Raw genomic sequence first — 24,021 nt, 5'->3', positions numbered from 1 at the left:
TGATGACTTTAGTGTAGCCATATTGTTTCAGTGTTAACTCTGCCTTGTGATTATGATTGTATGGAGAGGACATCAGTGGCGGATACAGAGAAACCTCAAGGAGGGGGCACTAAAGATATCTTAAGCTACCTTTACTTTTACCATAATAAAAAATAATCAAGTCACATGCAAAGTTTAAGAAAGTTTTATTTAAACTGATTATACACATATACAAGACAATGCCACCTTATGATATAAAAAGGTTACAACTGTGGTTCTCTTCTTAAATGATGAATTCTATGTAAGCCATTAAGTTGATCCTCCTCCACTGTCAACCTCAGCCATATCTTTTTACATTGCAATGTTGAAAATCATCTTTCTACTGTAGCAAAATATGCAGGTAGACAAGCAAATATTTTGTAAAGCATGTGCAAAGTAGGATAGTCAGCTCTAGGACAAACAGACAACGCTTGCATAACAGAATCATGATCATTAAGGACATGTATAGTCGTTTGCTTGTATTGAAGAATCTCTCCCATCAGTCTCTTTTTAATCACAAAGAGTGATTCTTCAAAGAATGGTAGTTCAGTTAAGCATTGATTCAATTTATGTGCCAGATCATTACCGTCATGTTTCAGTAGTTGTGAGGGCAAAAGTATATTGAATTTTAAATGATAAATATTTTCTTCAGCAAAACATTCTCTCATGTCAGTCGTAACATGGTCCAGTGTTGGGATAAATACAGTTCTTTTCCAATATGTCATAGCAACATCGTTACAATTGCAGTTTTCCCTGTGCCTTTGTCTGCCTGTAAGACAAGGAACACTCATCTCCACATCTTCTTCAACAATACGAGCAAAGTGGCTATCAGCATTAGCTCTCATGCCATTGTACACCTTGAGCGCCAAATCTAATTTTGATTTTGCCATCGTGATGTCCAAGCTAGGGTGTTGTGTGAACAGAGTGATGATAAACCCACAATTAGAGAGAGCTCGAAGGAGAATATTGGCTTTGGCAGCTGTTGTTCTATCCATACAACACTGTATTTCTTTAATAACTTTGCAAACTGTTCTGAGATCAGCTGCAAATTGAATAACAGCATCATCTCACTCAACCCATCTCGTTTGACAATGTGACTGCAGCAAGTGTTTTAGGTGACTCTTCGCTGTTGTGAATTGCTTGCTAGATGCTGTAAAGAACAATACTACTACTTCATTGGTACCAAGTGAGTTTCTCACACTTAGGTTCGCAACTATGAGAGACAGCGAGGTTCAGCTGATAACTTTGACACGGTGCTACTTGCACGTTGATAGCTTTCTTTTTTATTGTAGCCACAGCTCCTTTCGATTATGACATATTAATTGCGCAACGATCACAGCCAATACCCACCCAGTTCTCCAGTGACAGAGAAAATCGTAGTACCTAATACATCAACAGTAACGCTACGCTCTTCATCTTGACTCTCGAGGTTCATCGTCAATGTTTCCACTACAATCATTGTCTTTATTAATGTCAATGAAACCCAAAAATCTTTTGTACAATTTGCCATCACCATCAACATATCTTGCAGCTAAATTCAGTTGTGCGAAGTGCACCATGTCCGTAGTCTCATTGAAGATTATGCTGTAATAACAAGAATCTCTGATTTCCTCCAGAATTCTCCATAACATCACTGTTCCACAGCATGAAACGAGTTTGTTAGATGTTATTTTACTTATGTAAGTGGCATTCACTTTAGTGGTCTCAAGGTGATGTTTTAGTTGCAAGTCTCCAGCATCAATTCTAGATCTTAGAAGAGCTCTAAAGTTTTCCTCGTTACTCGCTATACTTTCACGATCATTTTCATTTTCTAATAGATTCCCATCATCTCCACGCCCCCACAGAGGACTATTTTGCTTTTCATGAAATATGATTACAGGTACAATATGGTCTCTGTTTTCCCTAATACTTTACATTCTCTGTCTTGACAATTGATTTATGACCTCAAGTTTGCGGTTGTCTCATGTTGCCAAAAATAATTTTGCATCTGTTGACGCTTCAAAGTGGTACTTAAGCTGAGAGTGGGTCTCCAGGTCACCATCTTCACCAGTAAGTTTGGCAATATGTGGTTCAGTCACAAGCTTCTTGGCGATAATGGATTTCTTTCCTCCAACCATTATTTCACAAAATTGGAACAGTTAATGCAAAGAAGTCCCTTTTAACTTGTGAGCACAGCAGACATGGATAATGTTCAAAGCGATTATTGTGCAATTGTCTGCGTTCTACCCGTCCCCTCTTTTTGTTCTCGAAAGTTGGAAAGATATAACCTTTTCCAGGTTTCCTTGGAGAAGCTTGTGTTTTATATCATCACAAATATTTCCTGACGTTGATATATCCAAATAATTGCAAATACCTGTGAGATTAAAGGAATCAGTCTAAGAACTCTGTTGTGGAAGTTTCGACAAAGTGCTGGGCTCTGCCTGTAAATCTGGTGGTGTTTTTGCGGCTGAATGGTGACCGGAATCTTCCGATGTTTCTACTTTTCTTCTCCTTATTACACAACCAACCATTTTATTATATTGTTACAACATAGGTAAATTAGATGCCAATTATTCTTGAAAAATATTTTATTTGCACTGAAAAATACAACATTAGCACACTTAGCACTAAAACACACACGGTCACACTCTGCGTATTTCTAATATCACTAAGCACAACACTGACCGAAGTCTGTGGTAATAGCCAATAATTGCAGTTGTTCGCTTTTTATCACTTCCAAGCTATTGTGGCTTCCAAACTGACTATCTGGCAGCGACTTTGCTTCCCTTATATATGTGGCTCGGTTGTTTAGAGAACATTTGCTGCCAGAATGTTCGTTTCCAGACTTTTATGGAGTGTCAACAAATACTTACTATGAAAGCGACAAACCAATATGTACCTTACAACATATAATATATAATATAAGGGCGAGTTTCCAATGATGATGTCATCCAGCAATTTATGTGTATGGAACTTTTTACTTATTCATTCTTCAGTCTTAATATTTCTGCTTCTGAATGTAAACTAGCTTACTATTCAGTGAACACTATGTACTGAAGGTTCTCTGTATAAGAAAACAGTAGAATATTTGCGTCTTTTCTCGAACAAATGCCAGACAGAATAAGGTATCGAGATCACTAGAATGACCGCAACATTTCTCATAGGTATGTGTTAGCTATCTGTGCGCCAGACAAACTTATTAAATATGATGATGCGGACATGCGTGCTACTTAGATAGGTAGATAATTACAACTCCTCAATAACTCGACTCACTCGAGTTGACTGACAAAAGAAATGAATGAATAGCGTGCGGGCTGACTGGAGGGGGCGGCGCAGGTGGCAATGTGGGCCAACCTGCAAGGTGGTGGTGGTGGTGGTGGTGGTGGTGGTGGGTGGTGGTGGGTGGGTGGGGTTGGGGGGGATGACATGTACCCCCCATATATATCGACCACTGGAGGACATCCATTTCCCAGTATTTGTAACTAATGTATGGGGTCAAAAGGCCATGGCAGTAGTTGTAACATGATGGGTAATAGAAAACAGAGATAACACTAGCAAAATCTTGCACAAGAGGGTCTAAAGGCAAAACAAGGCAAGGGGGGAAGAAAGTAACCTGCACTCCCATTGGGGATATATGCCCTGGAAACCTCACTCATGCAGCAGTTGATCATTTGTTTGAATAGCTTACACAGCCCATTCATCAGAAAGATTGGCTGGTAGTTAGTTAAAATATGCGAGTTCTTTCCCAGTTTCAGGACAGGAATAATAATACCTTCCCACCAAATGCAATAAAAGAGCCTGAGGATATGTTTCATGCTGTCGCCACAAAGATGCTTGAGCACTTGGTTGTGGATTTTGTCGGGTCCAGGGGCCGTATCTCGACCCTCTGCCAAAGTGCTGCGAAGCTCCCATTCACTAAAGGGGACATTATATGATAGAGAGCAGTGTGCGTGGAAAAACAGTGGGCGGCACTCAGTAGGGTGTTTCAGGGTCAGGAAATGAGGATGGTAATTACTTCAAGCGGAAACTTCAGTGAAGTGTGCTGCAAAACATTCGGCAAGTACCACAGAATCAGTGCAAATGTTACCACCAACAAGGATGCCAGGAACCACCTTGGGTGGTGGATGGCCACAAATATGCTGGAGTTTAGTAACTACTTGGGACGATGGGGTGTGGGATTGCATAGTTGAGACACATTACTTCCAACACTCCTGCTTTACTTTCTTTATTAAAAACCGTGCTTTTGCCTAGAGTTTCTTGAATGTTACTAAATTATCCAAAGAGGTGTGGCCCTTGTGCCGTTGAAGTACCCTGCAGCGTTCCCTAATAGCTGTGGCTATATCTTTAGACCACCATGAAATTGGTGGTCATCAGGATGAGCCAGAGGAGGAGGCTATCATTGCTGCTGCAGCATGAGTAATAGTATCAATAATATCCTGTGCCAATTTGTCGATACCCATCACATGTCTGGTTGCAAAAGTGACTGTAGAGCAGAAAACCACCCAACCAGCTTTCCGAATCTACGAACATGGAGCATGTTCCAGAAGTCAGAGAGGGGAGAGGGGGAGAATGACAGGAAAATGGTGGCTGTCACAAAGATCGCCATGGATGTGCCACTGTATCAGCGGTAAGATACTCGGGCTCCAAATTGAGAGATCAATAGCTGAAAACGTTCCGTGAGCCACACTGAAATGGGTTGCAGCTCCAGTGTTGAGTAGGCAGATGTCTACTTCTGGAAAGGTGTTCTAGTACTCAGACACTGTGAGATATAGTGTCGCCACCCCACCAAGGATTATTGGCAATGGAGGCCCCCAATAAAAGGAAGGGGGGCAGGGAGCTGTGCCACTAACTCCAACAGCTCATGATAACGGAAAGGTTCATTTGATGGTAGGTAAACATTACGTATTGTCATCCGAACTGACAGGTAGACACTAATGGCCACTGCCTCTAGTGTGGTGGTAAGGGGCACCTGCTCACTGAAAATGTCTGAGCATATGAGGGTACAGATCCCACTGGATGCTCTCTCAACATTAATGTGATTGGTACAGTAGGGTTTATAGTTTTTCAGAGCAGGGAGGTGTGTTGCTGTAAACTGTGTTTCCTGAAGTGCTATGCCAATTATGAAGCAAGTAGCCATTAAATGACAAATTTCAGTCAAATGGTGATAGCAGTCATTACAGTTCCATTGAAGGAACATTGGAGTCAAGTCTGAGAAAGTGGTGAATGGGAAAGATAGGTGTGATTACTTCACTGCCAGGTTGTGGCCATCTGATTGTGTGATCTGTCATCTGTATGCATAGGCTCACCCACTGCAGGGGCTGGGGAGTGGAACATCTGAAGCCTCAGAAAGTAGTTACCTTTCTGCTTACGCTTTTTATCCTACTGAGACTTCGATTTTGGTGAAGATTTCCCCATTTTATCTTCCGAAACCAAAGAGGACCATACTTTTCTACAGCTTGCAGCTTGTGGTTGCTGGTCCTTGCCCTGAGAGGGGGTACATTGACAGGTGTCCACGTCCCTGACACAAGAGGATGACTAGGCATCTCTAGCCGCACTGTTGGTGTGGGAATCACCAGTGCTACCAGTGTAGAGGATGAAGGAGTTGTGTTCCCCACTCCAACTGTAGGGCAGGCCCCGGAATACAACCAGGGCTAGGAGGTGGTGTGTAAGACCTTGTCGTTGCTTGAAGTGTGGACTGTGACAAGACAGTTGCAGAGTTGGAGACCATATTTGTCAAATGAAGACTTTCAAACATTTTTCCTTGCATCTTGGTAAGGCAGGCGGTCAAGCATTTTGTACTCTTGAATTTTCTTCTCCCTCTTGAACAATGGGCAATGTGGTGAATGAGGAGGATGTGGTTCTGGACAGTTGACACATTGAGGGGGTTGGTCACAAGGGCTGCCCCATGGGACAGCCATCCACATGTCCTATAGATAACCTCATTAGTACAGTGGGAGGACACGTGTCTGAACCTTTGGCACTTAAAACATCTCATCAGACCAAGAAAGCCTGACATCACTCCTATAAACCATGACCTTAACCTTCTCAAGTAAAACCTTACCAGGTAAAATGTTGCCGTCCAAGGCTAGGATAAAAGCTCCAGTATCCACTCTATTATCCTTGGGTCCCTTCTGGATGCGGCAAACAAAATGGACTCCACACCATGCCAAATTAGTGCTCTTCATCAGTTTGTAGTGTTAGGTTCCAATGGAAGGTAAAACCTTGAATTCTGTTGAGCTTGGAATGAGGAGAAATGGTGACTGGTCTATCTCGTAACTTGACACAGGCCTGAAGTGCCCAAGATTGGTTGGTGTATGATGGTTTGATCAGCTAAGATTCATTTCTCATCATCTCTATCACCGCAACCTCCCCAAACTGATCTTCAATATTTTCAATGGAAAACAATGGCTTTGTTGTAGCAAAAGAACTGTCAATAGTCCAGGAACAAACCAAGAACTCAGCAAACTGTCCACTTCCATTTCTCCTCATCTGGCTCTAGTCTTGAGGCATGGTCAATGACAGAAATGCAATAGGATGTAAACTTCTGCATTAAAATCACTGTTCCTGACTGATGAGACACCTATGTTGGCAGCCAACCATTAAGTTTGATTGATTTCACTATGGATCATCCACCCCTATGCCACTCACTCCAATTGGAAGCTCTCCCCGTTGGTGCCACCCTGCCAAGACAACGGCCACCTGGCACAGTAGCCGTTGCCTGGAGTAAAGGTACTGCGAAGTGGACACGCACCTACTCCTTGGCTGACATGGGGAGGTTACAGCTCAGGCATTGGCAGTGCAATCTCTATGTTGTCAGGGGGCTACCATCGAAAGGGTGCATGACAACCCCCCCCTCCCCCTCCCTCACAACGGACTAGCTACCGCACTGGATTTCGGGTGCAGATGTAGGTCCACCTGACTGGTAGCTGCAAAAGATAACAGTGCACAGTGGGGAGCTAATGCACCACAGTAAGGCATCTTTCCTCAAATGGCCCACACTTTGGCAAAATTTGGAAAGTGGGGGGGGGGGGGTCAAACCCAAAAAGGAGATCAGAATTTAAAAAGCCAAAAGAAGGCAAAGCAAAAAGTGTTAAAAAAGTGAACAGAGTGAAAACCTCCAGAAGTCTGAAGAACAGTCACAAAATCAAGATAAAAAACATGACCCAATAAAAAAAGACTGCTTTTAGTCGCCTCTTATGATAGGCGAGGAAGAGCCGCGGGTCTATTCTAGGCCCCTTTGCATCCCAAAGAAATTTTTGACGTGAATTTCCAAGGGAGCCACCAGACATTATGACAATTACAGCTTGGTATGACAAGTTTGTAGCTCCTAGGATGTAAACAGACAGACAAGTTCTGTCAGAAAAAGCACACCTGACAAAATGACACAGGAAATCAGACCTTTCAAATAAGCCCATCACAGTCAGTTCACTGAGCATCTCTTACTCAACAGTTCACAAGATGCTACATAGAAATGTTGTTTTCCTTGACTAAGCAACCTTCCACACACACGTGGGAAGGTTGAATAAAACAACATTCACATGTGGTTTGTGCTCATGAAAGACAGCACAGTTAGAATATTTTTCTGCATTGTGCATACAGTAACAGGAACCATTGATCTGGCCTTGCTTGAGCAATTTTTGTCCCTCAGCTTCTTTCCCTTCACCAAAATGTGATCTTCCTGCAGGACGATGCTCTACCACAATGTAGTTTATACATTCTTGTCTTCCTGGACAGAACATTTCTACAGTGACAGATACAATGTGATGCAGCAGCCAAGTGGTCATGGTGATCACTGGACACAACTCTGGATTTCTTCCTAAGGCTTTATGTAAAACACATTGTCTATGCCTTGTCTTTATCTGACTTTGGCAATCACCACAGAAAAACTGTGGATGCAAGAGGTTGCATCACCAAAGAGATGTTCGCGTGTGCATGGGTTGCGACAGAGTTTAAGCTCAACATTTTATGAATTACAAAAAGAGTCTGCATAGAACTGCATCAATTTTTTTTGTACAAAAATCTGTAAGTTACTTTACATGATGCTGCAAATCAGAGGTATCTATGTCCCACAGTATTTTTTAAATTGCATTTGGAAATTAGAAATGCTTCATGTGGGCAATATTTACAGTTTTGTTTATGGTTTGTATATGCACTCAACACCGCCTGGCACGGCAGCAGCTGTTTCTGGGACTTCTGATGCTCCAAGATGACAAGTAACCACTCCTTGTCATAGCAGGGGAGAGAAGAGCTCTGCCAAGTGGATACGTAACAGGCCTGCTACACATGCTGGTGACCTAGCAGGGCAGAGGGGAGCTACAGCAGGGAAGGAAGAAGGTAAGGAAGGGGGGGAGGGGGGGGGGAGAGGAATCCACGCCATAGACGCTTGGTTCTTCCCCAAATGACTCACACTAAAGACAGAAAATTTAAAAGTGGAGGTCAAAGTCTGGAGGGGGGGGGGGGCAAAAATGCCAGAAAAGATGAAAGAGAACACACAAGATGAACAAAAATTACAAGTAATACAGGGAACCAGGTGGATAGCAAAGTCAACATAAATAATAACACCAAGAGACGGGAAGGAGGGAGCAGCAGGAAAAGAGCCACAATGGAGAGGGAGCACTACAGTGGAGGAAATGCTGCCCAGGAAGAAAGACTGGGCTGTAATAGCTCAGGACCATGGGTGTGCCACACATGAACTCACAAAAGAACCAGGAGCCCCCTGGGAGTTGACTGAGACCTGATAATGTCATACTGAAGAAGAGTGAAAAGGGAGGCAGTGATGGCACTTCATCCTCAATTTACACTACTATTTTATGAAACATTTCATAATTTTGATCAAAGATGTGTACCAAAAAGATCTATTAATAATGTAGCGGTACTTAAATTTACCTTTGCAGTCTCTCTTGTTTACTTTCTTTGCATTTGTATCCTTGGTGCTGACCTGAGAAAGAAAGAAAATCTTTGAACTCTTATGTCTGACAATGAAAGCCATATCCTAAAATTCTCCTTTTAAAATTTATTCACTAACCTTATGTTTTCCATACTGTTCATCACATGTGACTTCTCTTTTCAGAAAATCTTTGTACTCCAATATGTAACTGGTCTGTATAAACAAAAATTTTAGTGTTAATAAAAATAATTTGAAAATTATTATAAAATACTACTAAAACAAAGAAGAGATACTTTGCAAAATCATGAGAAAAATGGGAAGATTTTCCTAAAGGAAACCCCTGCGATATTTAGATTTTGTTTCAGGGATAAGAACAGGGAAAAAGTATTGCCATGTTTGGAATTTTAACTCTTCAGTAGCTGACGGATGAATGTGACTGAAGTGTAATGATGATGATTATTGTTATAGAATCATCATCAGCATTATATGTAAGAGAAATGAGTGTACTTAAAAACAAAACAACAACAAACTCTAAAACCATATATAAAAGGAACGCAAATAAAAACAATGCAGGCCAACATTAAATAAAATCCATTATAAAATAGCATTACAATCCTTTTGAAAAGAGACCGCATTATTTTGATGGTGCGACCACTTAATAAAAGTGGACGACTCAGCTACTCTGCACACACTAAAAATTTCCCACCAAATATTTTAGGAAGGTGGTCAGATAGCACACAAAACATTAAAACCCATACCACAATCATCTCATTATCACTGACAGTAGTGGGCTTATCCCATACAACAAACAGATCTGCTCAGAGGCCAGCAAATAGAACACAATCAAAGTATGCCTATGTTCCACACATTTCACACAGTGGTCACTGTTCCAGTCTCAGGACAAACCTTGTTGGAGGACAACATCCCACTCTTAGGTGTATAAGAGCAACTTCTTCTTCTTCTTCCTCTTCTTCTTCTACTCCTGAATACCACATACCATGTTCTGCTGGAAATATCAGTCCAGTAGTAAGAAAGGCACTTTGGGAATCCACAAAGATAAGGAAAACTTGCCACGATGTTGTTTAAACTGTTCAAATTCTCTCATGATAACAAGTAATTCTTTGTAGTACATTGAAAACTGCTCTGGGAGCCATAGCCTGAGAACACACCTAGGAAACATGAGTGAGCAGCCGATGTCCCCTTGTGTAGATCTCTCTCAATAAACACCAACAAATTCCTGTTACTGATTTAAAACCTCATGAAATTTATGTAAGAACAATGTAATCTGGGGTTTACAGACCCTCCTGTAACCCATCAAACCCAAAGTTAACCTTGGTCTCATTAGTAGCCAAGGAGATCTTCCAGGGGTGTAAGAACAGCCATGGGGACCTCCGAGCAATTACACAAAGTGAGCCTCCTCTGCTTCCTGTATATCTACCTCCCAGCCACCCCATTCCCAACTGAACAAAATGTTGTCCTCACATCATCTTTCATAGCCAGCACCCCTCACACCCGCACTACGCACACCACCCTCTCCATTGCCCAACCGCTCTCCTCCCACTTGAGACAAAAAATGAAATAACATTATCATCTTCACCAACCTTCTCATCACCACCATCATCATCCTCACCATCCTCCTCTTGTCTTGTCATTTTTCCTGCCTTATGCATGATCAATGTTTCTATCAAGTTTCTTCCACCTTTCCTAGTCCTGCATGTCATCCTCTGTCAGTTGCTTTTCCCTCTGGTCCTCTCGAATGCAGTCCAACCATCTCTTTTTAAGCCTCCTCCTTTTTGTAATCCCTTCCACTGCCATCTCCACTAGTCTCCCTGCAACATGACTCTGGCCTCTTCTTGTATGTCCATATCACTGGAGTATTCTCTCCTGCACTTTTTTGGATACCTCCACTTCTACAATTCCTCAGATTTTCTCATCTGGCAACTGTACCATTCTGATGACTTCACACATCCACCTCGGCATCTTCATGTTACATACCTCTAGCCTGTTGCACTGGTTCTTAGCTGTTGCCCACGTGTCTGCTCCATAGAATAATTCTTGCCTTACAACTGCCTTAAATGTCTTCGCCCTGACTTGGTCATTTATATTCTTGTCAGAGGAGTCTAACATCCTTTCCCAAATTCTCCATCCAACTTGCATTCTGTGCTCTATCTCAGAATCCAGATTGCCACTGTTGTTCTGAAGCACTCTACCCTCTTTAGGCTTTCACCATTCATTGTGACTTCTCCTGCGAGAGATAAACTTTTAAAAAAACTATTTTATTTTAAATACTTTGGTGAAGTGAAATATAATCTTAACTAATTTTCCCTAATCTATGCACACATGAAATAGCTTTTCATTCTTGCATCATTACACTTTTTTATTAAATACAAAATCAAACTGCACTTTATGAGAATCTGCATTTATCGGCAAGACAATATTTTTATGTTCAGAACAAAAGAATATTAAAATTAATTAATTAATTACAACACTGAACAATTCACAAAAAGTGAAATAATATCTAACACTGTGCTGAACAACAAAATAAGAATGAACAGATGATTTGAATAGATGATTTCAAAGCAAGTAAGTTTGATTATCAGTGTAAAAATGAAAATTGCTAATGAAATGCACTTACTGATTTAAATTCTAGCCTTACTTAAATGATCATACAATGTGGGCTTTCACAGCCAGCATTTGTGTTCTTGACAACTTCTGTTTTATGGGCTTTAGGCCATCGTCCAAGGCATGTTTTTGGACCCAACATTTCGTTTCCTAATGCTGGAGGTAACATAAGAGGCTACAGAGATTCAGGTAGCAGTTTCAGACTTAAAAACAAGCTAAGCACAAATTCAAAAGACAGTCATGTCGCAGCATTATCAGACCACTGTCTAAGATTGGGAGTCATGTCAATGTGTATTATGGAGCTTGTAGTGAGCGAGAGCTGGCACTGTTTGCTTTATTTATCACTAAGGCCCATAGCTTGACTCATTTAAATCCTCCATTTTCTGTTAAACTTGTTCTGTACTTCTGAAGGATTCTTGTGTGTTCAAAATATTTTCATGCTTTTAAAGATTGATATTAAACAAGTTGTGAGCCTTAGTGCCTTATAGAAAACGGTACCAACTATTCGCCACTACAGCTCCGTAACACTTCAGCTTGCTGAGCTTGTTAAAGTTTGTACCTGTATTTGACTCTTTATAGCCTCTGATGTCTCCAACATGGTCTATCACTCATAAAACAAAAATTACTTAAATGAATTTTTCCTCGTTCTTGTGTTTTCAAAATGGTTCAGTTATTGTAGGAAAAAAAATCAGTATTTCTTGTCTCTCATTTTCTATACAAATTTACACACCTCCATCTTTATTCTGTGAATCACTACAAAACTGAGTAGCAGTGGATACCTGTGTGTGTGTGTGTGTGTGTGTGTGTGTGTGTGTGTGTGTGTGTGTGTGTGTGTGTGTGTGTGTGTATGTGTGTATGTGTAACGAACATCAGTCCTTAAAACCACCTATGAAGTTGTGAATAAATGTTGTCACTGGACAAAAACAGAGTTGCTTTAAGAAGTTATATGTAGCTGCAATGTCCACACTCTCAGACTGCAAGGCCTTAGGTGCTGTATTAATTTTCTCTTGTCTGTACTGAATCTGAATTTTGCAAACCTTTGCATACACCACTCACTCCAGATTCTCCATCATAGTCTTGACTGAAATGCTTGTTCACATCTGGTACCTCTCATTCTATATATTCAATTAACTGGTGTTCATATCGTACAACAGATTGATCTCTGACCTGGGTAAAACTGGTAAACGATTTGCATATCTGGGGCATCAGGGGCACCGACCCAGTCATCCTGGCTTAGTTGCAAGGTTACTATTATCGCAATAGCTTCCTTAATCGGGTGATTACTATTTTTCACACATACTCTTACAATAAATGATATACTGCAATTTGACACAGTTCCCAACAATACAGGGGTCTCTGCAGCAGCTCACGCCACTGCTTAGAATTAGTCTGAGAAGTGGCGAAAGGCAAGAAATGTGTGTGCAAGAACAGAGCAACAATAGTGATCAGAAGGTGAGCCATTGAAGTCGTCCTAATCCATGGAACCCAAAACACAGGCGTCACCTTTCTGCAATTAGCACTGTAACACTGGGTTATTTGTGAGACTGACCTATGTTCCACTGAAGATATTCATGCTGGCAAAAGATGATCGTGTCTTTTATAAACATTTTATGTAGTATCTGCCTCGATTTGCGACCTGTACAGATGATACATATGCAGTGATGTAACACAGCAGGAGCAAGGCACAAAGTGGTGAGCACGACAGCACCTGCTGGACATAGACATCTACATCTACATCCATACTCCCCAATCCACCATACAGTGTGTGGCGGAGGGTACCTCGTACCACAACTAGCATCTTCTCTCCATGTTCCACTCCCAAACAGAACGAGGGAAAAATGACTGCCTATATGCCTCTGTACGAGCCCTAATCTCTCTTATCTTTGTGGTCTTTCCGCGAAATGTAAGTTTGCAGTAGTAAGATTGTACTGCAGTCAGACTCAAATGCTGGTTCTCTAAATTTCCTCAGTAGCGATTCACGAAAAGAATGCCTCCTTTCCTCTAGAGACTCCCACCTGAGTTCCTGAAGCATTTCCATAACACTCACGTGATGATCAAACCTACCAGTAACAAATCTAACAGCCCACCTCTGAATTGTTTCCATGTCCTCCCTCAATCCGACCTGATAGGGACCCCAAACGCTCGAGCAGTACTCAAGAATAGGTCGTATTAGTGTTCTATAAGCGGTCTCCTTAACAGATGAACCACATCTTCCCAAAATTCTACCAATGGATCGAAGACGACTATCTGCCTTGCCCACAACTGCCATTACATGTTTGTCCCACTTCATATCGCTCTGCAATGTTACACCCAAATACACTCCTGGAAATGGAAAAAAGAACACATTGACACCGGTGTGTCAGACCCACCATACTTGCTCCGGACACTGCGAGAGGGCTGTACAAGCAATGATCACACGCACGGCAAAGCGGACACACCAGGAACCGCGGCGTTGGCCGTCGAATGGCGCTAGCTGCGCAGCATTTGTGCACCGCCGCCGTCAGTGTCAGCCAGTTTGCCGTGGCATATGGAGCTCCATCGCAGTCTTTAACACTGGTAGCATGCCGCGACAGCGTGGACGTGAACCGTATGTGCAGTTGACGGACTTTGAGCGAGGGCGTATAGTGGGCATGCGGGAGGCCGGGTGGACGTACCGCCGAATTGCTCAACACGTGGGGCGTGAGGTCTCCACAGTACATCAATGTTGTCACCAGTGGTCGGCGGAAGGTGCATGTGCCCGTCGACCTGGGACCGGACCGCAGCGACGCACGGATGCACGCCAAGACCGTAGGATCCTACGCAGTGCCGTAGGGGACCGCACCGCCACTTCCCAGCAAATTAGGGACACTGTTCGCAACCGTCTCCATGAAGCTGGGCTACGGTCCCGCACACCGTTAGGCCGTCTTCCGCTCACGCCCCAACATCGTGCAGCCCGCCTCCAGTGGTGTCGCGACAGGCGTGAATGGAGGGACGAATGGAGACGTGTCGTCTTCAGCGATGAGAGTCGCTTCTGCCTTGGTGCCAATGATGGTCGTATGCGTGTTTGGCGCCGTGCAGGTGAGCGCCACAATCAGGACTGCATACGACCGAGGCACACAGGGCCAACACCCGGCATCATGGTGTGGGGAGCGATCTCCTACACTGGCCGTACACCACTGGTGATCGTCGAGGGGACACTGAATAGTGCACAGTACATCCAAACCGTCATCGAACCCATCGTTCTACCATTCCTAGACCGGCAAGGGAACTTGCTGTTCCAACAGGACAATGCACGTCCGCATGTATCCTGTGCCACCCAACGTGCTCTAGAAGGTGTAAGTCAACTACCCTGGCCAGCAAGATCTCCGGATCTGTCCCCCATTGAGCATGTTTGGGACTGGATGAAGCGTCGTCTCACGCGGTCTGCACGTCCAGCACGAACGCTGGTCCAACTGAGGCGCCAGGTGGAAATGGCATGGCAAGCCGTTCCACAGGACTACATCCAGCATCTCTACGATCGTCTCCATGGGAGAATAGCAGCCTGCATTGCTGCGAAAGGTGGATATACACTGTACTAGTGCCGACATTGTGCATGCTCTGTTGCCTGTGTCTATGTGCCTGTGGTTCTGTCAGTGTGATCATGTGATGTATCTGACCCCAGGAATGTGTCAATAAAGTTTCCCCTTCCTGGGACAATGAATTCACGGTGTTCTTATTTCAATTTCCAGGAGTGTATTTAATCGACGTGACTGTGTCAAGCGCTATACTACTAATGGAGTATTCAAACATTATAGGATTCTTTTTCCTATTCATCTGCATTAATTTACATTTATCTATATTTAGAGTTAGCTGCCATTCTTTACACCAATCACAAATCCTGTCCAAGTCATCTTGTATCCTCCTACAGTCACTCAACAACGACACCTTCCCATACACCACAGCATCATCAGCAAACAGCCGCACATTGCTATCCACCCTATCCAAAAAATCATTTATGTAGATAGAAAACAACAGCAGACCTACCACACTTCCCTGGGGCATTCCAGATGATACCCTCACCTCCGATGAACACTCACCATCAAGGACAACGTACTGGGTTCTATTACTTAAGAAGTCTTCGAGCCACTCACATACTTGGGAACCAATCCCATATGCTCGTACCTTAGTTAGGAGTCTGCAGTGGGGCACCGAGTCAAACGCTTTCCTGAAGTCAAGGAATATGGCATCCGTCTGATACCCTTCATCCATGGTTCGCAAGATATGTGAAGAAAGGGCGAGTTGCGTTTCGCAGGAGAGCGATGCTTTATAAAGCCGTGCTGATGCATGGACAGCAACTTCTCTGTCTCAAGGAAATTCATTACATTCGAACTGAGAATATGTTCGAGAATCCTGCAACAAACCGACATTAAGGATATTGGTCTGTAATTTTGAGGATCCGTCCTTCTAGCCTTCTTATATACAGGCATCAATTGCGCTTTTTTCCAGTCGCTCGGGACTTTACGTTGGGCAAGAGATACGCGATAAATGCAAGCTAAGTAAGGAGCAAATGCAGTAGAGTACTCTCTGTAAAACCGAATTGGAATCCCATCAGGACCTGGCGATTTATTTATTTTCAACCCTTTCAGCTGCTTCACAACCCCAGGGATGTCTATCACTATGTCCTCCATATGGGAATCTGTACGAGACTCAAACGGCGGTATGTTTGTACGATCCTCCTGCGTGAAAGATTTCTTAAATGCTAAATTTAAAATTTCAGCTTTCGTTTTACTGTCTTCTGTTGCCAGACCAGACTGATAAGTGAGTGACTGGACGGAAGCCTTCGACCCACTTACCGATTTTACGTAAGACCAGAATTTCCTTAGGTTTTCAGCAGGATCTTTTGCTAAGGTATGATGGTGGTAGTGGTTGAATGCTTCGTGCATCACTCTTTTTGCAGCAGCACGAATCTCTACTAACTTTTGCCTGTCCTCATTCTCCCGATCTTTCTTGTACAGCTTCCTGGGCATTCTCCGAAATGCGCTGTTAAATCACGGTGGGTCTTTTCTGTGCGCAACCCACTTTTTTGGCACATACTTGTCCAATGCATGATTTACAATGTGTGTAAAATTTGCCCGTAATTATTCCACGTCCATCGTACTGGAAGTAAATTAAGTCGATTCATTTAATAAGTGGGATGCTAACAACTGCTCATCTGCTCTTTCTAGTAATAACACTCTCCTAGCCTTCTTGACCGACTTTTTAACTTTCGTAACTATAGTCGTAATGACAAAATCATGATCACTAATCCCTGTCTCAACACCAACACCGTCGATGAGGTTTGGTCTGTTCGTGGCTACCAGATCTAAAATATTTCCATTACGCGTTGGCTGTCGATTTAGCTGCTCAAGACAGTTTTCGGATAATGTATTCAAAAAGTAATTCACACGACGGTTGATGATGATGATGATGATTATTATTATTATTATTATTAGGGTTTTAGGGCGCACAACAGCGAGGTTATCAGCACCCGTTCCCAAAAGTTCAATTCAGAGCCGAATTGTGAGAAAATTGGTATTGTTTAAATTGCAAGATTGGACACAGCACATCAAAGCAGGGAGATAAAACTAAAAATAAAATAGCAGTACAAACAGGTAAAAATAATTAACGGTGGCTGAGTGACCACTTACAAATAATGGGTGACCAAACCACTGGACAGCACATTAAGACTTCAATCCCAATATTTTGGGAAGAAGGCCAGACATCACACAAAAACGTAAAACTCTAGTGACACTTGCCTCATTATTAGTTAAAAAAAAGGGCAGGTCTGGTGGTAAATTTAAATCTTCCCTCAAACCTACATATAAAACACACTCAGTTAAAATATGTCGTATCCACAGCTGTGTCCCACATGTCTGACACGTTGGTGGCTCCTCACGACGTAACAGAAAACCATGTGTCAAAGGACAATGTCCTATTCTAAGCCGTGTAAGGGCTACTTCCTCAGCGCGGCGTTGTCGGAAGGAGGTGAGCCACGGTCGGACAGAATCCTTCACCGCTCGCAACTTATTATCCCTCACGTCCAGCCACTGAGCCTCCCACCAACGCATGACCTTCCGAGTCACGAAAGACGTAATGGCTTGCAGGGGGACGGAACAGCGAGCAGGAGGTGGGATGGAGCAAGCCTCCTTGGCAGCCGCATCTGCAAGTTCATTTCCAGGAATCCCTATGTGCCCTGGAACCCAGCAGAAAATTACATCCTTACCCTGCTGTTGCAAGAGCAGGAGTGCGTCCTGCACCTCTTGCACCATCCGATCTGCTGGGTACATCTGTTCAAGAGCGTGTAGAGCACTTTGGGAATTGGAGCAAATGATGAATTTCGTGCCACGATGTCGGCACATATGCTCTAATGCTTGCAGAATGGCAAACAGTTCTGCATAGTAAACTGAGAACTGCTCTGGGAGCCCTATCCGATGGACAGTATCGGGAAACACAGCAGAGCAGCCCATAAAATCCCCCTGTTTAGACCCATCCGTGTAAACAGTAATAAAATCTGAATGGCGTTCTAAAATCTCAGTAAGTTTAATTTTAAAAAGGTGGTCCGGGGTACAATACTTCCTGTAAGCAGCCAGATTAAGAAGTAATCTTGGCCTTTGTAGTCGCCAGGGAGATCCCCTACTCCATCCCTGGTGGAGTACCTTAATGCCCTCCAGGTGTACTGACTCGAGACTCTCCTTTGCACGGATGCCAAACGGCTTTGTTGCCGCTGGTCGGTGGCGGAAGAGACGTGCCAGTGCCAGCTGGGAAAAAGTGTTGGACACCAATGAAAGAGGAGTGGACTTGGCCCTGTACGCGTGCCGTACCACGAGGAGAAGACGCCGAATGGACAGCGGAGGCTCTCCCGCCTCGACACACAGACGGCTTGTCTGTACCACCTATCATGAATCTATAGACATCCCAGTCTATACTAGGTAGGTTAGAGTCGCCTCCGACTAATATAGCATGATCCGGGTACTTCTGCGATACAGAATGTAGACTCCCTCTGAATGATGCTAGAACTGTCATGTTGGAACCTGGTGGCCAGTAATAACACCCCACAATTAACTTTATTTCCCCTAGCCCTGTTAAACGTGTCCAGATAACTTCACAATCACACTCTACTTCTACCTCAGTAGACACAATATTTTTGTCAACTGCAATGAAGACACCACCTCCTACGGTGTCTAATCTGTCTTTCCGATACACGTTCCAACTCTCACTAAATATTTCAGAACTTCCTATCTCAGGGTTCCGCCAGGTCTCAGTCCCGAGAATAATTTGCGCGCCACATGTTTCCCGGAGGGCAGTAATTTCAGGAACTTTATTCCGAACACTCTGAAAAATTACTGCTAATATCTTGATAGCTGAAGTGTCTTTACACTGAGCACGTCCTGATTTCCCTGCCTGCACGTCGACTGCTGAGTGTTCATCAGGACACCTCACACTCCTACCTAGCCTAAAAAACCCCCATGTGCACGCCGCAAGTACTCTGCTACCCGAGTAGCCACTTCCTTTGTGTAGTGCACCCCTGACCTATCTAGGGGCGTCCTACAATTCCCCACCCAATAGCGCAAGTCTAGAAATCTGCAGCCAAGACTCACAGAGTCGACGAAGCCTCTGGTTGAGACCCTCCACTCGGCTCCAAACCAAATGACCCCGATCCACTCTGGGAACGATGCTGCAAATAGAGAGCTGTGCTTGCACCCCGCGTGCGAGGCCAGCGGTCTTCACCAAATCCACCAGCTGCCTGTACGAACTGAGGATCGCCTCAGAATCCAAGCGACAGGCATCATTGGTGCCGACGTGAGCAACTACTTGCAGACGACTGCACCCCGTACGCTCGATACCCGCGGGCAAGGCCACCTCCACGTCTTGGATGAGGCCCCCCCGTCAGACAAACTGAGTGCACGTTGGATTTCTTTCCAGCCCTGTACACTATTTCCCTAAGGGGCTCCATCACCCGCCTAATGTTGGAGCTCCCAATAACAAGCAAGCCTTTGCCCCCGTGTGCCAGCTCGGGCCCTGCTGAAGGAGCGGCCACCTGCCACTGACAGGATGAACAGGCGAGGCCAGCCGACTAGCCTCCACATTGGCCCTCCGCCGCGAGCGACGCGAACGCGTTGCAGTCCGCCACTCACCCTGAGGTGAGGGCGGCCCCAATGCGCCGGGTACAATAGAAGGTGCCTTGGCGGCCGAGTCAGCGGACGCAGCAAGCGACACCTGGGGTGTCTCAAGTGACGCACCAGACCCTCTGCCGTCGCTGCACCTCGAGGCAGCAGCCTGAAGGCGGCTGACCATGGCCAACAGCACGCTCACCTGCTTGCGAACCGCGGCCAGTTCCTCCTGCGCCCGCGCACAGCACACACACACCCTATCCATCCTACTGCTAATATCTAACGACTCCACGAATTTATACTCTACAGCTATCAATACGCAATATTACTCCTCTCAAATACGAGAATACGCAAGGATTTTATGTAATTAAATATGCAAGCGCACAAACACTCGGAAAGAAATTAAGAATCAAATATCTCCGTCTTGGTGATGCCCCTGGAAGGTCAAGACATACTACAAGGTAAACACTCAAGAAAAATGAAGACTGTAAATTGTAGATCTTAAGTCGAGTTTGGTGTGGCCAGACATGTTGAATGATGTGTCTGAAGTTCTGAGTTATTGATAATTGGATCTGGCTTCACAACCGATGTAAATAGTTGAAAGAATACAGCAGATTATCACTGAAGTCGTGTTTGTCATTCAGAAGATGGAAATAGTGAGACACACTCTTATAGCACGTGTACGGAGTAACTGAACCACAAGAACCAAACACCGAGCGAGGTGGCGCAGTGGTTCGACACTGGACTCGCATTCGGGAGCCTAAATCGCTCCAGGCAAATGCCGGGATGGTTCCTTTGAAAGGGCACGGCCGATTTCCATCCCTGTCCTTCCCTAATCCAATGAGACCGATGACCTCGCTGTCTGGTCTCCTTCCCCAAAAACAACCCAACAAGAACAAAACAAAATGATGAGCATATTTAGACAAGGTATCTGTCTGGTGTGAAAATTGTAAATTGACTCTAAATAATGAAAAGTGTGAAGTAATTCATATGAGTGTTAAAAGGAATCTGTGAAACTTCATTTATATGAAAAATCAGTCAAATCTAAAGGCCATAAATCCAACTAATGCCTGGGAATTACAATTACGAACAACTTAAATCGGAAAGAACATACAGAAAATGTTGTGGGTAGGTGAACCAAAACTGTGTTTTTATGGCACAACCCTTGCAATGCAATAGATCTACTAAAGAGATTGCCTACACCATGCTTTTCCCTCCTCTTTTGGAGTAGCGCTGCACAGTGTTGGATCCTCACCAGAGAGAGTTAACAGAGTACATCAAGAAACTTCAAAGAAGGGCAGCATGTTTTGTATTAGTGAGAAACAGAGGAGAGAGAAGCATGGGCACGATACAGGATTTGGGGTGGACATAATTAAAACAAAGGCGTTTCTCGTTGCAGCGGAATCTTCTCATGAAATTGAAATCACCAACTTTCTCCTCTGAATGCGAAAACATTTTGCTGAAGCCAACCTACATAGGGAGAAATGATCATTGTAATAAAATAAGGCAAATCAGAGCTTGCATGGAAAGATATAGGTGTTTGTTTTTTCTGCCACTGTTTGAGAGTGGAATAACAAAGTACTGTGAAGATGGTTCGATGAACCCTCTGCCAGGTACTTGAGCGTGATTTGCAGAGTATCCACGCAGATACAGACGTAGATCTAGAATTGGCCTCTTATTGCCAGCCTCCTTTTGGGATCTGCTCTATCTGTCAGATGGATCCTGACTGGGAAGTGGTTGCTTCTGTGGCAGTTGTGATCCACTCCCAATGAGAATTGTCTGCAAGGGCAGGTGATCAGAATGAGATGTTTGTGGCTGCAGACTGTGCTGTAGCACTGCTTTCATGATTAGCCTGACTCACGTTCTTCAATATGATAACTATAGTCTGTGAGATCCCTTCAATACTTGAACCCTGGGCAGGTGGATGGTTGGTTTGGGGGATGAAAGGGACCAGACTGCTACGGTCATCGGTCCCTTTTTCCAAAGACAAAGAACATCCACAGAGAATAAAAACGAGGAACAGAATAGACACAGACGATACAGAACAAAAGAAACGGAGACAAGGACAAGACAAAACGAACTAAAACCACACAGAGTGTGACAGTGGTTGGCCAACCATAGAAACAAAAAAGGAAAAGCCAACCACTTAGAAACACATTAAAAGATCAGTGTAAAATCATAGGCCAAAGGCCAGAATCAAAACAAAAAATAAAATAAAACAGAAACACTCAGAGGAAAGAATAAAAACTCCCTGCCCGAATAAAACGTAAAACTAAGGCAGCCATAACAGGGTCATCGGATAAAACGGCAGGGAGCGTATCAGGCAGCGCAGATGTCTGCCTGACCACAGCTAAAAGGGGGCAGGCCAACAGAATGTGGGCCACCGTCAAAGCCGCCCCGCAGCGACATACAGGAGGGTCCTCCTGGCGCAGCAAATAACTGTGTGTCAGCCGGGAGTGGCCAATGCGGAGCCGACAAAGGACGACTGAGTCCCTGCGGTTGGCTCGCATGGAGGACCGCCACACAGTCGTCGTCTCCTTAATGGCACGGAGTTTATTGGGTGTAATCCGATCGCGCCATTCAGCGTCCCAAAGCGCAAAAACTTTTCGGCGGAGGACTGCCCGCAAATCAGCCTCTGGGAGGCCAACATCCAGAGATGGTTTATTCGTGGCCTCTTTCGCCAGGCGGTCAACATGTTCATTGCCCGGGATACCGACATGACCGGGGGTCCACACAAAGACCACAGAGCGGCCGCAACGCGCAAGAGTATGCAGGGACTCATGGATAGCCATCACCAGACGAGAACGAGGAAAACACTGGTCGAGAGCTCGTAAACCGCTCAGGGAATCGCTACAGATAACGAAGGACTCACCTGAGCAGGAGCGGATATACTCTAGGGCTCTAAAGATGGCGACTAGCTCAGCAGTGTAAACGCTGCAGCCAGCCGCCAAGGACCGTTGTTCGGAATGGTCCCCTAGAGTTAGCGCATACCCGACACGACCAGCAACCATCGAACCGTCGGTGTAAACAATTCCAGAGCCCTGATACGTGGCCAGGATGGAATAAAAGCGGCGGCGGAAGGCCTCTGGAGGGACCGAGTCCTTCGAGCCCTGTGCCAAGTCGAGCCGAAGGCAAGGGCGAGGAACACACCACGGGGGTGTACGCAGAGGCGCCCGGAAAGGAGGTGGAACAGGGAAAAACCCAAGCCCACAGAGAAGCTCCTTGACGCGTACGGCGATCGGACAACCCGACCGGGGCCGACGGTCTGGCAGATGGACGACTGACTGCGGGAACAGGACACGATAATTTGGATGCCCGGGCAAGCTTAGAACATGGGCAGCATAAGCGGCCAGCAAACGGCGCCGGAACCGCAGTGGGGGTACACCTGCCTCCACTAGCACACCGTCCACAGGGCTGGTGCGGAAAGCACCAGTGGCAAGGCGTATCCCGCTGTGGAGAATTGGGTCCAGCACCCGTAACGCAGATGGGGATGCTGAGCCATAAGCCAGGCTCCCATAATCCAGACGGGACTGGATTAACGCCTGGTAGAGCCGCAACAGGGTAGAGCGGTCGGCGCCCCAGCGGGTGTGGCTCAAGCATCTCACAGCGTTGAGATGCCGCCAACACGTCTGTTTAAGCTGCCGGATATGAGGCAGCCAAGTCAACCGGGCATCGAAAACCACCCCCAAAAACCTGTGGGTTTCCACCACAGCAAGGAGTTCGTCGCCAAGATAAAGCCGCGGCTCAGGATGGACTGTTCGGCGCCGGCAGAAATGCATAACGCGGGTCTTGGCTGCCGAAAACTGAAACCCATGCGCTACAGCCCAAGACTGCGCCGTACGGATAGCGCCCTGTAGCTGACGTTCAACAGCTGCAATGCCAGTAGAGCTGTAATAAAGGCAGAAGTCGTCAGCATACAGGGAAGCAGAGACAGAATTTCCCACGGCCGCAGCGAGCCCGTTAATGGCTATTAAAAACAGACAGACACTTAAAACAGAACCCTGTGGCACACCGTTCTCCTGGACGTGGGTGGAACTATAGGAGGCTGCGACTTGCACGCGGAAGGTACGATACGACAGGAAATTGCGGATAAAGATCGGCAGAGGGCCCCGAAGACCCCATCCATGAAGCGTAGAAAGGATGTGATGACGCCATGTCGTATCGTACGCCTTCCGCATGTCGAAAAAGACAGCGACCAGGTGCTGACGGCGGGCAAAGGCAGTACGGATGGCCGACTCCAGGCTCACCAGATTGTCGGCGGCGGAGCGGCCTTTCCGGAACCCACCCTGAGACGGAGCCAGAAGGCCCCGAGACTCCAGTACCCAATTTAAGCGCCGGCTCACCATCCGTTCGAGAAGCTTACAAAGAACGTTGGTGAGGCTAATGGGGCGGTAGCTGTCCACCTCC

At 45.1% G+C, this 24,021-nt stretch overlaps 1 protein-coding gene across 4 annotated transcripts in view; it reads right to left on the bottom strand.

Annotated features, from left to right (window-relative positions):
• The window catches only part of LOC126175265 (uncharacterized), a 247,585-nt gene that overhangs the window by 25,877 nt on the left and 197,687 nt on the right, over positions 1-24,021 (bottom strand). For all 4 annotated transcript variants that reach the window (XM_049921911.1, XM_049921910.1, XM_049921913.1 and 1 more), the window contains 2 exons: positions 9,023-9,097; positions 8,884-8,935 (listed from right to left, as the gene is read on the bottom strand). In XM_049921911.1, the coding sequence (XP_049777868.1) occupies positions 8,884-8,935; positions 9,023-9,097 (127 nt within the window). The remainder of the gene's footprint in view (positions 1-8,883; positions 8,936-9,022; positions 9,098-24,021) is intronic.

This window comes from Schistocerca cancellata, chromosome 3, assembly GCF_023864275.1.
Source record: "Schistocerca cancellata isolate TAMUIC-IGC-003103 chromosome 3, iqSchCanc2.1, whole genome shotgun sequence".
Taxonomy (NCBI): domain Eukaryota; kingdom Metazoa; phylum Arthropoda; class Insecta; order Orthoptera; family Acrididae; genus Schistocerca; species Schistocerca cancellata.
This window is presented reverse-complemented; position numbering and strand designations above follow the sequence as displayed.